This window comes from Halichoeres trimaculatus, unplaced genomic scaffold, assembly GCF_033239565.1.
Source record: "Halichoeres trimaculatus isolate MK-OKI-2021-1 unplaced genomic scaffold, fHalTri1.1 fHalTri1_scaffold_7, whole genome shotgun sequence".
Classification (NCBI taxonomy): domain Eukaryota; kingdom Metazoa; phylum Chordata; class Actinopteri; order Labriformes; family Labridae; genus Halichoeres; species Halichoeres trimaculatus.
The window spans coordinates 14,353,651-14,371,902 of NW_027437185.1; the positions used below are offsets into that span (position 1 = coordinate 14,353,651).

Genomic DNA, 18,252 nt, shown 5'->3' on the forward strand with positions numbered 1-18,252 from the left:
TGTGTCAATTTACTGACAAAAGACAAGATTTCATCCATGTATATGCTGTACTACTGAGTGGAGATAACGTACAGTAGGTTTTGTAGATTTTTCAGGAGGAGGTGGGTTTTGCCTCACTGCTTTTTTACCTCTCTAGGGTACCCAAATACCCCATGGAGGGCTGTGCCCCAGAGAGGTGCACTCGCTGTTCCTGGGTATAAACAGCTTTGACTCCTCAAGCTTAAGGGAGATTTACCGCCTGTGCAAGAGCTATAAAACTGTGTTTATGTCACTGCTGTTACCGCTGTGTTGCAGGAAGAAGGGAGACGGTAGAAAAAAAAGAATGGAAAAGACAGATGAGGAGACGGGCTGGAGAAAAATGAAGGAAATAAAGAGAAGAGGCAGACAGGAAGACATTATTCCCTTAAGCTTCCGCTGGTGGGAATAGCCGTGATCAGAGCAGCTGACCAGCCAAACAGATCTTAGATTAATGTCAGGGAGCGCTGGATACTTATGGGAGATTACATTAGTTGAAAAGAGGGTAATGGAAGGTTAATAAGGATGAGCCAAAAAGCAAGCGCGTCTCGGAAATGAAAGTAAGACAGAAGGCAAAGCCGGTTGTCTGAGAGGAGAAGAATCAGAAACATTAGCGTCTGTGAGAGGGGATGATAGGGAGACCGCTGCGAACAAAGAGAACAGATGCCAGCCTAGCAGTGGGAAACACGGGGACCACACGGAGAAATCTAGATTCCTCCTATTTCCTCTAAGTAATAAAACAATGGCACTGTGTCGCCTCATTAAATGGGTAATCGAGGGTGTGAGAGCACTCCCCTCGGCTCCGAACATATCGCTCCCTTCCCGTGTCTCACTCTCTAACCCTGTCACGCTAGGCTATTGTCTCACCTCCTCGCTGTTTCTCGCCACAATCCCAATCTGGTTTGCAGCGGAGCATCCTGCTGCCCGCTGAATAAATGCTTACCTGGGCAGCAGGTCAGATACCCAGCCCAGACCATCACCTATCAGGGGGTATGGAAACTCCAATTATCTCCTTAACCGTCATTTCTTTTGCAATTATCCCCCCATCTGCTTATATCAGTGTCGACAGGTGCAGGGGGAGGGTCCCACTCTAGCAGGCTCATTTCTGTGACAGAAGAAGTGATGGAGGTGGATGTGTGGAGCAAGAAGAGGTGAACACACAAGCTGCATGATAATTCAGACGGAATCTGCTGTAAATTAACAATTTTCTCTGACACAAAAACAGCCGAGCCACTGGGAAGACAGTGTTCATAAAACTCCACAAGCTGAATCTCTGAGAGTTCAATTCTGTTGAATTTAAATTCCTACAACCACAGAATTAAATCCAACCAAAACATTCTTTAATGCTGAGATTTTTGTGAATAAATGTGCCACTAAAACTTGATCCAGATAGCTATAAAATGTGTACATCAGACTGTACCAACAACAAAAAAGCCACCATCCTCTAAAGCAGGGTTTTTCAAGCTTCATGGCCCATATTCTAACAAATACCGATAACACTAATATGTCCCAGTTTTGGACAATCCCTGTCCTGGTTTAAATCGACTGAAATACCAAAACAATGCACCCTGGTTTCTTTTGTGTACGTCAATCCATGTTGTTGCAGAGGCTGCTGCTGTTGGAGGTCAATGTTTAGAGCTGGTTTGTCTGCACGTGTCAATCACTCTCACCGTGCAGCTATGGTTTAGAGAATGAATCAAACTAAGACGAACCAGCTGAACAACATCAGGTGGGCTGGCTGACATGCACACAAGGAAGGGAGTGTTTTCCAAAGTGCTCCAGGATGTAACTCACCTGAAGTTCTTAGAAAAGCGCTGACATCTTAGACACTTTTCATGGTGTTGAAAGGTGCACTGATGGAAAACCTAGTTGTGCCAGGAGCCACATGTGTCTGGTATAAAGAAAGCTGTAATCAAATTAGATGTCACCAAGATCCAGAACTTATTATTTAGATTCTGATCGGAGAGCTGGCAGTGATTTGCCATCAAATAAGAACATAGTCACTTTTGTTTGTGCATGCTGCTACGCTCTCTGTCTCTTTTTCGTCTCTCCGAACAGAAATGAATAAGTCTGCTTTATAATTGTTTTTTTTTGTTTTGTTTTGTTTTGTTGTTTTTTTTGTTTTTTTTTTTTGTAATCTGAATATTCTCCTTTTTTCCAAGCAGGCAAACAAATCAAATTTGAGTCAAACAGTGTCTTCCCATGACGCCATTAATTTGAGATCAGCCATGTTGGAGGCACTCTCACAACAAGACGGAACTTTGTTGCACAAAATAGTACATTATTGCCATGTTTATGGCTTCACTAGTCTGTCGGGCTGAAAGCAATATAACAACAACAAAACATCTCAAATACATTTGACGACCAAAAAGTAGGGGTGCACCGATCACAATTTCCGGGCTGATCACTGGTCACCGATCTTTAAAAAGCCTGACCTGCCGGTACCGGTTTGGGCCAATACCAATTTTTACTTTCGATTTTTTATAACTGGCAGCATATGCCTTCAATGTTCCTGAGTTTTAGGTCTCGGAGCAAAAGCAACAATGGCTGGCTGTCAGACCTTACTGGAGGTGTATGAGATCAGTTTCATATGTAAGGATGGGCTGATCACTGATTTCTGATCTCGGATCACCGATCACCAAAAATTAAGGAAATCGGCATGTCTACCAAAAAGTATTGCAAATCTGGGTGAGGAGTGCAAAAAAATTGTCTGAGAAAAGGAGGAGATTGTGGCCAGCTAAGCTCCATGAGGATTTCCGGGGCAATAATCTGTACAACGTTCTAGTCTGTTCACATCATTTCTTATCAAGAAGGTCATATTCTCTGTCCATGGCATCTTAAAATCACAGTTTAGTAAAAGTAAATACATAATGGTGGAATATCACTTTGATTGGGTGGTAAGTCACGCCAACAAGCAGTACCTAAGTAAAACTCACCCCTAATTCATACATGAAGCGTGAGCGCTGCGTCCCACAGCGCTGCACACTACGCTGCACACTACGCTGCACACTACGCTGCACACTACGCCATGCTTAGAAACCACTCTAGTCAATCATTGCATTCACACAGCATTATTATAAATACTATGCTTTTACCTGGATGTTGTCGCGCATTTGGTGCAGGATGAAACAGTATAAATGGGTGATTGTGTGCAGAGTGCTAGCGAGCCGGGAGTGCCAGCAAGAAAAGCAAGACACTTCTCTCCTATCGTTCGAAAGTGCTCTAAATCAGCCAGTCACAGTTGTAAGGATGCACCAGTCCAACTTTTCTGGTCTTTGGGTATTGACCGATACCAAAACTGATATGACACCAGTGTTAAATAATAACCTGCATGCCTACATGTGGGATAAAACTGGTAAAGTTTTGAGTAAAAGACAAAAAAAATTAGTTAATGTGGAATTACTGGAGCTGCTATTACTTTAAACTAGTTTTTATATGTTAAAAAGCAGTTTGTTTAAATCAGTGCTTTAGAACTTATAGCAGGGGTGGCCAACCTGTGCCTCGTGAGCCGCATGTGGCTCTATGCCTTTCGGTGTGCAGCTCTTTGATCCTGAATAAAACTGATGTTTCAAATGTTGGGACCAGTATTAATTAATACTTGGGTGGTGAGATTGAAACTTAAGTTTCAGTGTCTTTTCTCTACATGTGCTCCTCTAAATCGTTCATGTACTTGTAAATGGATGGATGGATGGATGGATGGATGGATGGATGGATGGATGGATGGATGGATGAATAGATAGATAGATAGATAGATAGATAGATAGATAGATAGATAGATAGATAGATAGATAGATAAATGGAACTTTGTCTCTTCTCCAAATACAAATTTAAACACACTTACAAACACAATAAATCTCGCTTTGAAAATTGCAAATAAATTGATTTTCATTTTATGTCATTTCATTCATGTGTGAGAGGAAGTGCATTTGCAAGACCACATTTTTTGTGGCTCATCGTAGTACCACGGTAATTTTTGTGGCTCTTGGTCCATGACTCGTTGGCCACCCCTGACCTAGAGAAATGACTATTCAGTTGTAAAATTTTATAACCTGTAGATCATAGTTTAGCCTTAGTGTCAAGGTCGGACCCATCCTTCCCCACCAATACCTGATCCAGCTTTGAGAGGCTGGATCAGGCCGATACCTGATACCAGGATCAGATCGGTGCATCCCTAATACAGCGTAAAGCTACAGAAATGCTGCAGTTTTAAAAAAATTGACAGAGGTTTGTAAACCTGTTGAAAGTATGTTGATGTGTGACAATTGCACTTCTAAATTGTATAAGGAAAGATTTATTCAATATCACCTAGCTTTATACAATAGATTGCATTTTAAATACTCTAAAAAATATGTGTCTCCTGATGTTTGACAATGAGTCCCCCATACTTAGAAGCTTACTTGCCACCACTGGCTTGGTAAGGAAAATCTCTCCCTTTGACATTCTTTTGTTAGGCATCATTTTATAATGATCAGGCTGGAAAGAGGACAGCATCTTTAACCGACCCGGAAGTCACAAATAATAATGAGCAAAGTAGCAAGAGAAAGAAAAATGTTCTTTCAAATTTTCAGGCCTGCTTTTGTTCATTTTTATCTTGAGTAAAAGATTTACTCTGAGATTTAAGACAACATGACATTTTTCTGCAGTCAATATCACTGTGAACAGGGTATTAGCTATCCAACAAAAAGGCAAAGAGGCAGCAAATGAGTGGGGCAGGGCAAAGCAAATACTCAATTTCATACACCATAAATCCAAAATCATCTGGCGCTGGTCCTGCTCACTGATTTATAACATTACTCACAAGAGTCTAATATCCAATGATATAATTGGACGCTTCAAACTGTATGGCAATATGTGTAGTGGCAGACAAATTTAAAACACACCATTAAAAAACATTGTAATGTCCAGTAAAATGCTACATCTGTGTGTGTGCCTGTGCTTGTTTCTGCCGTTTTTATTTCAAGCCTTCACAACTGTTGCAGGGCAGTAATTTAGTGCTGGGAGCATCTGTGCTGCTGCGCAAATGACAGGAGCAGTCTTGAGCTGTCACTGTTGGAGCAGTTACACTGTGTCAAACTGTTTAATATGCTTGTAGGCTTTGTTCCTCATTAAAGTACACAGAAGCTCCTGAGATGTGCTGTACGACAAAAGAGGGACTCCACTGCTGTCTTTGTAGAGAAGCCATGACAGCTGCCGTCATCCGGCGCTCGTCCCTCCACCCCACAGCAAAAAGATCCTGGTCCTCATCCTCTGAACACAGTGTTTTCTAATTGCCAGCCCCACACGTCTCAGCTCAGACCTCTGTGTCCCAGCTGCCATTACCTCCAGGGACGGCAGATTTGTTTTAAATAGTCAGTGAGCTTGAGTGAATACAGAGAAGCACTCGGAGCGGGCTTGGAAAGACAATGAGAAGAGCAAATAGAAAGAGAGTGGACAGTCATCTGTAATGTGTGTGCTTAGGTGAGAAAGAGTGTGTGTGACAAAGACTGTTTTTGGTTAACAGAATCCTCCGGCAGCCGTCAAAAACCTTGAACCTCAAGTGGGCATCTCTGTGAGATTTGTCATGGATAGAAGAGGAGATTAAACAACAGGTTGCTGATTTCCTCTTCCTAAACAATTCTCTCTTCCTTTCCACCCATGTATGCACCCCTTCTCTTTCTTCACACACCTTGCACAGAAACAGTCTCCACCCCCTTCCTCTTCTCCACACTCTATCACTCTGCTGCTTGGGGAGCAGTTTTGGCTGATCTACATTGATTGCTATGGGCCATTCTCTATCCCTGGCGCTCCAGAGCAAGAAAATCCGAGCCCTCTCATTCATCAAACCGGCACCTGCCAGACTCTAGCCCAAGAGAACAACCGTCAGTTTCTTTTCTTCCACTCTGACTCTCCCATTCTCTTTGTTTCTCCCCGACAAATAACTGTCAGGTCCCGAACAGTCAGGAGGGAGCGGTGATCTGCTATTCCTCCGCCTTTTTCAACAACAACCGTTAATCCCTCTGAACACGCATGAACTGTGGAAGTCAGTCACCACTGTTGTAGCTCAATGACTGACACAGCAGCTACACAATAAAAACAACACCCCAGAGCCTAAGTGACACAAGCCACGGGGCCTGAAAATGCAGCTCAACCTCCAACCCAAACCCCCTCCTCTTAGCAATTGTATCTCAGCTGTGTCTCTTTTTGGGTGATTTTTTTTCTACTGATGGGGGAAAGAGTGAAGCGAAAAGGGCGTATCCCAGAGACAGAAAGAAATATCTCTTTGGAGACAAACATTTCCCTTTTTTCTCTTCGTCAGGCAGATCTTACAGAGAGCAGAGTATTTTTGTTTTAAGCATTAAAGCAGTTATAGTTGAATCAGTTCAATTGCCTTTTTTTCTGCAGGGTTATTATTACATATTTATGCTTATAACTCCATGGAGTCATAGCTTTGAATGTGTTGCATTGAATAATACATTAAATGCATCTGCTCGAGCTCTGTCTCTTGTAGCTATTGTGTGCTGTGTGCATTTGTGTGTGTGTGTGTGTGTGTGTGTGTGTGTGTGTGTGTGTGTGTGTGTGTGTGTGTGTGTGTGTGTGTGAGAGACCAGAGAACTTCACAAAGCAGCCTCACGCACTCCCACAGATTTTTGTTTCAGCAGTCAGAGTTAGAAACTACCCTGGTGAGGAAAACTTACAGCAGGTGAAATCTGCAGAAGACAGATTCAAGACAAAACCTCAACACTAGAGGCAACTCTTTTAAATGCATGTTTAATGAAAGCTCAGGTTAAATTTTGGACATTTTTTTATAGTCCACGGCTCCTACTTGTTATTTTGGTTTGGCTTTTATTTTCTCTGTAAGAATTTTAAAAAGCTATTTGACAAGCGAACAGAGCTTTTAAGCTCAGTAATCCAAAATCTTAGTTTGGAGATTCTAAGCATATATATTTTTTTTTTAACCAAACCAAAGAAAACTTGGGTTGTAAAAGTCCTCTGTTTTCATCTGTTATTCTGTTCAGGAAACTTAAAGAGTTTAATGATGATTTTGATTTTTAGCCCTATCTAACAGATACCTGCTTGCAGGCTCAGATAACACTCTGCTCTAAGGTGTGACCTTCTTACACCTTCTTCATTCTCACTTCTCAAGGTGCAAGTCTGACTGAAGTGATCAAGTAATTTATGAAGTAGAAAGTGTTACAGCACAGGAAGTCCTGGAAAGTCAGCTTTTATCCCCAGAGGCTAAATCATCGTTTGACAATAACAGAGGTGTCTAATGTTGGGTTTTCCAGAACAGCTTTAGATAAAAAGACTATTGGAATTCACTGAGATTGAAAGATTACTTCACAGAAATGATATCAGATTACTAATACTTTTATCAGATTGTTGTTTTTAGTGCGGACGGGTACCTTTCACACTTGAAAAGATACAGTACTGATGCCCCGTACCTGGCAATCATACCGGTACTCAACGATACCAAGTTTCCGTACTTTTTTGTGTTTATGTGGTAGAAATTATCAAATTGTTTAATAATAAAGTGTTTTTTTTCTTCAATTTGACGTATTAATTCTTCAATATATAACAATGCAATGCTGTGTTCATGTCCAGCATGGAAAATCTCCTACTCTTCCACTCCCTCACATTCACAAGGATGCATTTAGGTACCTAAACATACTACCTTTTGATTTTATGTGAATTGATACCTGGTGCTTTTGACAGGATTTGGTCAGTACCTATAAAAGTACCTAATTCGGTACCCATCCCTAGTTTTTAGAAATGTGGGAAGAGTGAGAAAACACAAGAACTAAAGCATGCAGGGACCAGGAACTGATCCTTTGATTGGTGTGATCAAGACTTTAACTTCTTTGAATTAGGCACTGCTTGATCAACTGTGCTAAAGAAGCACCACATGTATTTAATTATCCACTTTACTCTCATTTAGACTGATGCTATTTGATAATTATGATTGGCGAGTTAAAACAGCCTTCCAATTATGTTGTTCTCAATGAAGGCTAGTATCATCAGTACAGCTGATTTTTCCGAAGATTGGTTGATCCTACCTGTGTCTGAAGTGGAATACTATATGAGAAATCTGACATCACATCCTCTTTCAGAGAAGTAGGCTTACAGCAAAATATCATCTCACCTTCTCTTCAACTCTACAGAATACTCTCAAAACGATGAAAATTGGGCTCAAACATACAAATCTTAGATCTGATTTACTAAGTGCATTTATCTCTTGCACCACTAATGTGAAACTGTTTTCAATACAATGCAGGACTTCATTTAAATGTATCATTCAACCATCTCAAGAACTGACCTCTACATCAGACTGTTACTCAAATCAATCTTTTAGACCTGACTGCATGAAAGCAGCACACACACACACACACACACACACACACACACACACACACACACACACACACACACACACACACACACACACACACACACACACACACACACACACACACACACACACACACACACACACACAAACACACCGTCATCTGTGTTGTATTGATCAGGTGGCTCCATGCAGTACTCATCTCATCCATCTTTTTCAAGTTCTCTTTAACAGCTCTTCAAAGATAATAAAATACTGCCACCAACTTGGCAGAGGCAAAACAAATTGTCTTTTCCATGATCACTGATTAAGTCCTTATTGAAGGTTTGTGACCAGAACTGCACACTAGAAATCAAATGTGAGTCTGTGACATGAAACTGGAAATACAAAAGTTTGTAATGTTTTGTTGTGGGTGTGTCTTCACCAATCATATCTACCCTAACTACTTCCAATAAAGTGAATTATTGTACTTTTTTATTTTTATTTATTTATTTATTTATCTTTTTATTTGAAAAAATTAAGACAAAAGAGTGGGAACATCTAAAACCTAAATCTGTGAAAAGTCAAAAGTCACTGTATGTCCAAAATCATGAATTAAAAACTATCAAAAGGGAATGTGCTATGTCAAACAGCCTGTTGCAACAAATCTGAAATAGAGGATTTTAACATTAGTCCAGCCTCTGACAAGCCAGATAGCCCATCTTAATTCAGAAATCTCATTATTTTTGTAATCATCTTTTCTTGGTGGTGGTGGAGGGAGGTAATGCCACCCTCCAGGACGAGTCCCTCTTGCAAGGTGCGGTATTCTGCAAGCAGATTATCAATCAAAAATAGCCCTAGCTTAGCCCAGATCTCTCTGCACACATGACGGATATCAAAGAGAAAAGTAGATAACAGAAGCAGGAGCTCACAGGGGATTCGACATGACGCTTGTGATTCGGTGACGTCCTTAATTCAAACCAAGTCAATAGCAGCTTATGGTAATGTGATATCTAACTGGGGGGAATGATATTCTCCATGTGCATTCCACATCCCCAGCAGTTATTTTTAACCCTGGAAACATGTGAAATGAGCTAGTCTTTCACAGAGGATGCAAACACAAAGAGGCGCATTAAAGAAGAGAGCAATGATCCTTTGAAATGACGCTAAAAATGCAAATGTTCTGTTAGTTTTTGGCTTCACTGGTCATCAAAATGAAAATTGGCTCAATTATGCCCCTCATTTCAACCCTGATGACTCCAACTCAAAATAAATGAATTACTTTTCCTCTTTGTTTGTTCTTTTCACCCTCCCCTCCCAAAGGGTCCCCCGTTTTTATGCAGGTGCCTGTGAATGTACATAAGCACGTGTAAGTGTGTGTTTGTAAGTGTGTGTGTTTGGTGGGAGGTCTTGCTCCTGAAGGAAGTGGCGAGTCATAAGAGCCAGCTGATGAGTATCACCCTCATCCGGAGCTCCATTCATCCCCGTGCACAAGGGCCCATTCACACGCTGCTTTTCACGCTTGTGGACCCCAGAGTCCCCAGGCACACCCCCACACTCACACACCCTTACAGGGGTGAACTGTCACTCACTAATCTCACTCATGACATCCTACACAGATGCCAAAATGGCACCCAGATGTACACACGATCACCCTCCCACACACAAACCCAGAAATAGGCTGCTTTTCTCATCTGACTCATTATAAACAGGCCCTGGAGCCCGTCTTTTTTCCTTACAAACACATCTCTATAGCCTCCACAGCTAAACACCCTTTTAGAACAAGTGACACACAGCAGGAAGAGGTGTCATTTTCATTTTTGCCATCGCCTGCTTCTCAGAATCTTTCTGACATGCTTGTACCACAACCCACCATCATAGCCATGGACTGCAGTGATAGGCATGAGGAAAACATGTCACATTTGATGTTTTTTTTAAAAAGATTTGAGGGGAGAGGGGTGAATGAAGGGGAAATCTGGAAATCTAGTGAACAGATCTATTGAAGCTCTGAATACTGGCATTGAGTCTCGATAAAATAAACAGTTCCAGGCACTTTCCGGAAATCTTTCATTAACATTTTGAAAGGATCTGCTTTTAGACTTGAACCAAATTTTGGTTAAATTTTTAAAAAGCAATTCACCCCTTCCTTCCATATCTGATTCAACAGCGACATCCCTGGAAAGGATCAGCACTGGTCTGACCCTCATACTTGCATCAAATTCCCTACAGAGCATAGGACCATCTCAATAATAAGGGCATTCGTGGTGTGTTTACATTTCATTACACAGCTCTGACAGCCTCAAATTGCTAGGAGGCTTTGAGGAAAAGGTGGGTGGGGGTGGTGTTGGCTCAGCTCTGACCAGTTCTTCAATAGTTCCCCCACTGATCTGTATTTTAAGGACTCTTCTGAAAAAAATCACCATATGGAGTCAAATCTAGACAGGGTGACTTCATAAAGTCTGTGTTTTTATACAGAGGAGATGGAGAACTAGACAAAACAATACCAAAGTGCAGGGATATTGGAGCTACACTGTGACAAACAACAGTAAATTTCCTTTTAGTGAGAGCGTTCAACATGAGGCAGCAGCCAGCACTGAGCATCTATAAATCTGCATGAGTGCTGTTGCACATAATGCTTTATTTCAAATCCAATCTTAAACTCATAACAGAATCTCATAAGACCTGCTACAACCATATTACATTAAACCCCCAGTGTGGCTACGAACAAATAAGCAAATCTCAATCTTTGTTTATTTATGTCAATAGGTATACATTTGACAAACAGCTTCCTTGTCTGTTTTGATATAAGCAGCAAACAACAGCCAGGTTTGTATTCAGTGGCATGGTGGCAGTATCCAGAATAAGCATCCATGAAAGCAACTTAAGCCAAGTCCCCTGAGAAGCCCAGTGAACTGCACATGTTAGAGGTTATAAAGCCTCAGCTTCAAAGGTTTTCTTTCAACTGGTCCTGGCAAACCACAGGGTTAGGCAGTGCAAATGCAAATCACCCTGCAGATCATGTACCACCACTGGCTTCATATTCTAAATCCCATAATGAGGACTCATGAGTTTATAGTGCCCTGTGAGCCAGCCTTCAAATCACCTTCCCCAGACATGGGTGAAAGAACAGGACTTAGAAGTACAAAATTAAAGACAAAATTAGCCTTTTGCCTTGAGAATAGTCATAGTCATTCTGCCACTGCAAGGTAGCTGTGGCTTAGTGATAGAGTGGGTTGTCTCTTAATCAGAGGATTGGTGATTCAATGATCCTTGAAGCCCACATGTTGAACTGTACTTGGGCAAGACCCTGAACAAAAACTGCACCTGATGGCAAGGTCACCATCACATGATTATACATAAATATCAAATTAGTAATAGCGAGCAGCCTGGCTTTTACCTTAGCAGCCTCTGCTACCAGTGAAGGGAATGTAGCATGTAGAGTTGAAGCACTTGAAGACATCAGTAGAAGAGTGAAGTGCTATGATTGAAGTCCATTTACCGATTACTATTCAACAGCTGGCTTGTGATGGGCAAAATTACAGAACTGCAAGAGCCAGAAGAGCAGTTAGAGTGTAATCAGGTACATGGAATGAAAGACGGAGTGACGCATGGCAGGCAAGGCTGATAAAGACTTCAACAACAATTAACTAGAACTTAACCCAACACTTGTACATAGCTTTGAACACTACTGTGCACAAGAGTAGGAGAGAACGTAACCAAGGGAACTGATATGTAAAATGCAAGGTGTGTCAAGCAGCCACCTATAACGTGAAACACGGAACCTAATAAGAGTCAGAAGCATCATATTAAACAGGAGCTCCGCCAGCTTGTTGGTCATTTACCCTGAGGTCTTGAAAAGAAGGAGACACAGTATCACTGGGAGACATTTTGAGGATCAAGAACAGGCAGTCCAAGTGAGTAACCAGTCCATTCTTTAACCATGACACTAGAGAGATGGTCATCACGGGGTGATAAGACTAAAACCAGTTGTACTACATGCCTTCTATTTCATCACCCACATGAAGTGGAGTGTAGGTTTTGGGGGTTTTATTTCAACTATCTTGGTCTCAATTCACCCAAAGACATATGGCCTGTAGCACTGGCTCTATTTAAGTCCTGTCTTCAGCTAGGGTGAAAAATCATCCTCAAACTTTGCAATGAAAAGAGTCGGTTTATTGCTTGAGTTGTTTTCATTGTGTGGTTACACAATGTGGACAAAAGGTTCTCTCCACTAGTTGAGCAAAATGTCCAAATATTGTTGCATAAATTATTTGTTTCATTCCATTTGGCCAGTCTGTTAAATGCTCTCCTAATGGGGTGTTTGTTGAAGTGCTGACTCTCATGCCTATTTGCCTGTAAACAGCTGAAAATAGCTTCTGTTGAAATATAACAACTGTGAAATCATTGCCAACTACAACATAGGTCAAGCTGGAGATATTCTATTATTGTGCAAGTCAAATTATCTCAGCCTATGAAAAAAAAACGTAGAAGTACAGATCAAAGTCATCATATAGTCTTGTTAATTGAAGGAGTCTGTGGCACTGACAGAAAAAAGCCCTTCAAGCCCGTTGCTTCTCATTCTCCAAGTTATCTTTCAGCATGATGCAACAGGACAACATGTATTTTGCAGGGCTTTGAAGTAGATTCATGGTTTTATTTGTAACTGTTGCCTATCTTAAAACTATATCAGCTGATACAACCATAGACACAGACATGGCTGTAGTCCCAGAAATGTTGCCCATCGGTTTATAAAGTGGAATTTTGAGGCCTAATGATGGTGGTCATTGTACTCCAAATGCTGATTCAACCTAACTTTCAGTCGACCCATGAATGTGGTGGAGATGCCTACTTAGAAAGGGTGTGTGTGGTATTGAGGGTTTTGGAGTTTGCCTCATGAGGACTCTTGAGGAACTGCAGTTTTTGGTCTGTGTGTATTAACACAGGTGGTTGACTCTATCAGTAGAGTGCAAATTACATCCTACATTAGAAATGCTATTCCAGCTCTTGGCTCTATTTGAACATATGAAACTGGTGCAACTAACTAAAAAAAGTTATTGTTTTCTAGAATAACTCATGAGGCTCTGGACAGTTTGGACAGACAGGACAATGAGTCGGTCATGATTTTTAAGGCTAAGACTTGTAAGGCTTATAGGAAGTAACTCTACTCATTTTAAAGTGAAGGGGGCAGGTTGTTCCAAAATTCAATCTCAGCTGAAGCAAACGGATTCAAAAGCGATAATGCTCTTGTTACATCTGTAAGCTTCTACCCAACAATATGAGCAATCTTTGGCAGCCACATCTGCACCACAACACAGTAGCCAGAAAAAAGTTCAAGTCCAAGTTCCGTGGCCGTGTTAAAGAGCTACTTCCAGCACCGTGGGGAAAACCTGAACACCCCTATCCTCCATGCAGGAATCCACTCTCGGACCTCCCCTGCGCCCAATGCTTTGTTGGTTTTGTAAACTTGAGGTTGCCACATCTACGGATAAAATAGTCATATTTCTCAGGTTCAGACTTCCCCCCAAGGACCAGATTTCCTCTTCCCATATTATGGCTTTCTCTGCAGAGAGTCAGCCTAGTCCCAGATGTTTATGAATGGCAGGTGATCCCATTGGGACCTCTAGCAGCCCATGTTGCACAGCACACATGCACTGAGGAAGCGTGTTTGTGAGTTGGTGGAGAAGTCCTTTTGAGTAAGGCACTAGCTCCAGGGACTTGGTTCTGAAGTTCAGAAAGCTTTAGTCATGAAGCTTCAAAAACTTATGGCCACTGGAGGCTTGAACTTGTAGCAGTTGATGAAGCAATGACGAATCTCTGATTGGCTACCGTCCTGGAGTGAACAGATCATCCAGATTCCAATGAATCCCTCTCAACTTCTACTGCTGATGCCAAATGGAAATACTATCCTACAAGCACTGCATCACCAGCAATGATATATGAGCAAGACTTAGGTGTATACCTAGAAGACCACAATAGCTGAAGAACATATCACCCGTAGCGAACCACTCATCTGGATTAGGTAAGCCCTGGTGGAAGCTCCAGACTCTTATTCCTTGCAGCAAGATCAAGTGTTACACCCAAGAAAGCAGTCCTCACTTCCACAGGTGGAACCCAGCATCACTTTATCTGCCACCACATAATCCAGTACTGAAGGCAGAGCTTAGTCCTCCCGTGCGACAGGCTAAGCTCCAATCTGACTCTATTGCTATATTAACCTATCTATAGTCAGACGTGCTGCCAGTGAGTCTTTTTTGCAATTCAGATTTAGACAAATAATGACTGTGGATGGAAAGGACATTTTTTTGAAAATAGTACAGTGTTGTTCCTCTGAGTTTAAATGAAACAGGGTTGACGACAATAATCTTCATTTCAGTGGATATTTCATTTGTCCAGTTGTTCCAATTTTTACGGTAGTGGGTGACTGTGAAGTATTTGGAAGCTAACAGACCAAGTTGGCAATTTATTGGGAATACATAATGTTAACAAAGCTACGGTGTAGACAAGTGCATTTTGGGCTGAATGTTATATCATACCTTTACATCAATACTTTTTATAGAGTCCTTAATACAAGCTAAGTGGAGTGTGTTAACTGCTGAAGCTACATTTGAAGGCTACGAAGTGACAGTTGATCAGGCTTTATTTCACTGTGAGTCAGAGGGCCATTATACTTGTGTTTCATATGTCTTTATAAAAGAGGGTTTCTTTTTTCAAACATTCAGTGGGCTATGATTGATATTTTCAAAATTTCAGACAGGTTTCACTGTGGGAATTCAGCAGTTGACGTCTGCAAGAAATAATCAAATTTGTCTCCCTCTGAGTCACTGCTTCAAACCAGGAGCAGAAACAGGAAGATGAGGCTTTCAAACTCTATCCTCGAAGTGCTTGGCTTTCCTATAGAGCAAATGTGAGTGAACTACAGGCTATTTCAGAGCAGAAGAGGATGGAATGAGACAGAGAAAAAAACAGCTAGTCTCAGTGGTGACAAAATCTTGTCAGAACACAAAAGAGGGATAAGAGCATGGTTAACAAAGAAGAAACAATTTGGACCAGCAATTCTTTCATAAAGCTGGCATGGAGTAATTGTTTGGCTGGCATAATGGCACACATTATCCCCCACAGGAGCATGGTCTCCCCACTTCTCTGTGCGAGGGCACACAATGATGATTTTAAAACACTTTTTTTTTGACAATAAATACTGCAGAAAATAGTCTCACGCTATTTAACTGAAGATGATCTTTGCATCACTGTCATAAATTCCAAAACAGGCTGACTGATCAGATCAGATACATGCAGACAGGTAATCATAAGGTCCTCAAAGTTGAAGTATGAGATGACTGTGTGCCAAACCTTTGGACGGTTTCAGGAAGGAAGGGTTTAACAGTATTTGCCTGCCAAAAATGATGATCTGATTGCGATCCCTGCCCCATTAGAAACGCATTCAGATTCATTTTCCTCTTTGTTTGCATCGCCCTGAGTCCTGATCTGCGCCCCGGCTCTTTGTTCTCACCTCAATTTGAACAAGATGTCTCGATGGCACTCGTGTCAAAATGCATGTATCTGCAAAAACCTGATGTTATGTGATTGTAAGATTATCTCTACCGCTGCAGAGGCTGATTTGAAAAGCCCCGTGGCTTCCCTGAAGCGCAAAATCACGCTGCAACCTTGCAGAGAAAAGCGGAGAAAATAAGTCTTTCGTGGTCCCACGCAACAGTTAAAATAACCTACCAACACTCGTGAATCTTCTCAGTAGGCCTGTCTGGATGCGATTAAAGCCTGCTTAGGTATTAACGATATATGCATGGAGTTTTTTTCCTGTTTGTGAAGTGGGTAAACAGATTGTGTGGGAGTGAAAACATGCAGAACAGACGGAATATGCGATCATAATCTGTCTCTGATGAGATTCTACTTACAGGCATATGTCATGGAGAAGCTATTCCCCATTTTGACCATATCCACCTGCGGCACCAGTTTGGGGATGTCCTGGTGGTGCGAGAGGGCGAAACGAAAAACCTCATATTCGTGCGATTCTGTTGGGAACAATCCTCCTGTTGAGCAGCAAAGAAGCAGGAGTTAAAGCTGGACTCAGCACACCAGGAGCGGAAATCAGGAGAAACACTAAAAGATGCAAAAGGCAAACTTAAAGAGAGACAAACTGTCTGGTGCGTGTGCGCAATTCTCACCTATATTGATGTTACTTGGAAAACTTGAGCTTGAACCCAAGCACATCCCCAGTAAACTGGTGTAGAGGATGGTGAAGCTTCGCTGCATATTTCCTGTTGCATTGGCGAAGGGAAAAAGAGCCGAAATCCAAGCATAGGTTTTTCCGTGTGTGCGTGTGTGAAGTTAGATTCCCCGCTCCAGTCGCCTCCTGTTGAAGCAGCTTTTACACCAGCATCGGTGCAGCAGCGAGACAGTGATCGCAATGGCGAGAGGAGGCACCTTTCTCTCTCCTCTTCCTCCTCTCTCTGCTGATGCTCCCGTGTCCTTGGCTGCTGTTGTATGAGACGGAGAATGACTTCAGCATTAGCCGCACTGCAAAAAATATGCCAATCAGGGAAAGCTGTTGATTCTCATTTTCGTTTTTTGTTTCTCTGTGCATTTTTGCTACAGTAAGGCGAGATGTTTTATCTTGTTTTTAGTTGAAAGGAAATTTTGGTTATATGAAGGAACGTCTAAAAGAGCTCAATGCAACAAAGTGGAATATAGCAGCTCCATTACAAAAGAAACATTAACAGAGTTAATGTTTTGTACAGGAAACAAAACAGTTGTAGATATCCCAGATATATAATGGGATATAGTTGTCTATTAATGTTTCTATCTGGGTGAATGGAGGAACAGACACTTTCACACGCATTTCTTCCGTGCTACACTTGCATGGTGGACATTTTTTGCAGTGTGCATCTCAGTGCGCACCCACAGGTCCCTCAGGAGACGCACAGGAAACCGTGGATATCCATTCACTTTCCTGTACTGTAAAAAGTAGCATGTCCACTTCTCCAGTTTCAGATAAGGGAAGAGGTGTTGCAGTGTTTCCTTCACGGTATCCTGATTTCACCGTACAGTAACCCATCAGTGATTTCACTGACAATAAAAGCATATGAAATACAGTTCATATGAAACCCTAAATCATAATCACATCATTCATGTTTGTAGCCAAACGTAGTGAGTTAAGAATGTCACATTTTACATGAATAAAGACAAAAAATTGTTCTTTTTAATAACTTTTTTTACTGTTTTTTCTTCAATTTTATAAACACAAACAAATATTAGAACAAAATAAAACAAAAAAGGCATAGCAAAACATAAAAAGTCCCACCCCATACTAACAGAGAGTGCTGCACTGTATTTATACACAAGAAAAATAACTAAATGAGAATGAAAAGATGACAGGAGACAGGTAAACAATAAGCCCATACAAGTGATGAATGAAAGGGCAAACAGTCCTCATCTTCCAGATACAAATATAAGATATATCTTCCTCAAGAAAGAGTGCCGTGGTTCCCAGATCCTCCAGAACTGTTTTTTGATTAAACATGCTGTGAGGAGGATCTGTTTTAATTGTACTCCCTTGCCACCTTGTGGCTCAGAGTCTCACGCACACTGTCATGAATTACTTTTAGCGAGGCGTGTGTTTGTTTTGGAATTTAAGGAAGACTAAGTCCCAACCAATTTTCTTCATTCAAGACAACTTTTTACTGGATACAGCGTGACGAGGTAAGGTATTTACCAGTACAGTTACTTAGCGCTACGGTTTGAAACGTGACATAAAGCAAATATTGTAGTAGCCAGCTGCACGTTAGTGACATCGGCAGCCAACACATCTGTAGGCTAACCTTACAACAAGCAAACACTGTCAGTTTATATGTGGTAAGTAGCTGTTTATATTTAGCACAGCTGGTAGCCCAGTGCTCTAAGGCATGTCTGTAATGTGTAAT

General features: G+C 41.4%; 1 protein-coding gene across 1 annotated transcript in view; it reads right to left on the bottom strand.

Annotated features, from left to right (window-relative positions):
- The window catches only part of gria1a (glutamate receptor, ionotropic, AMPA 1a), a 92,460-nt gene extending 75,651 nt beyond the window's left edge, over positions 1-16,809 (bottom strand). The window contains 2 exon segments of the mRNA XM_074673854.1: positions 16,228-16,362; positions 16,498-16,809. Of these exon segments, the coding sequence (XP_074529955.1) occupies positions 16,228-16,362; positions 16,498-16,585 (223 nt within the window). The 5' untranslated portion in view covers positions 16,586-16,809.
- Positions 16,810-18,252: the final 1,443 nt, after the last annotated feature.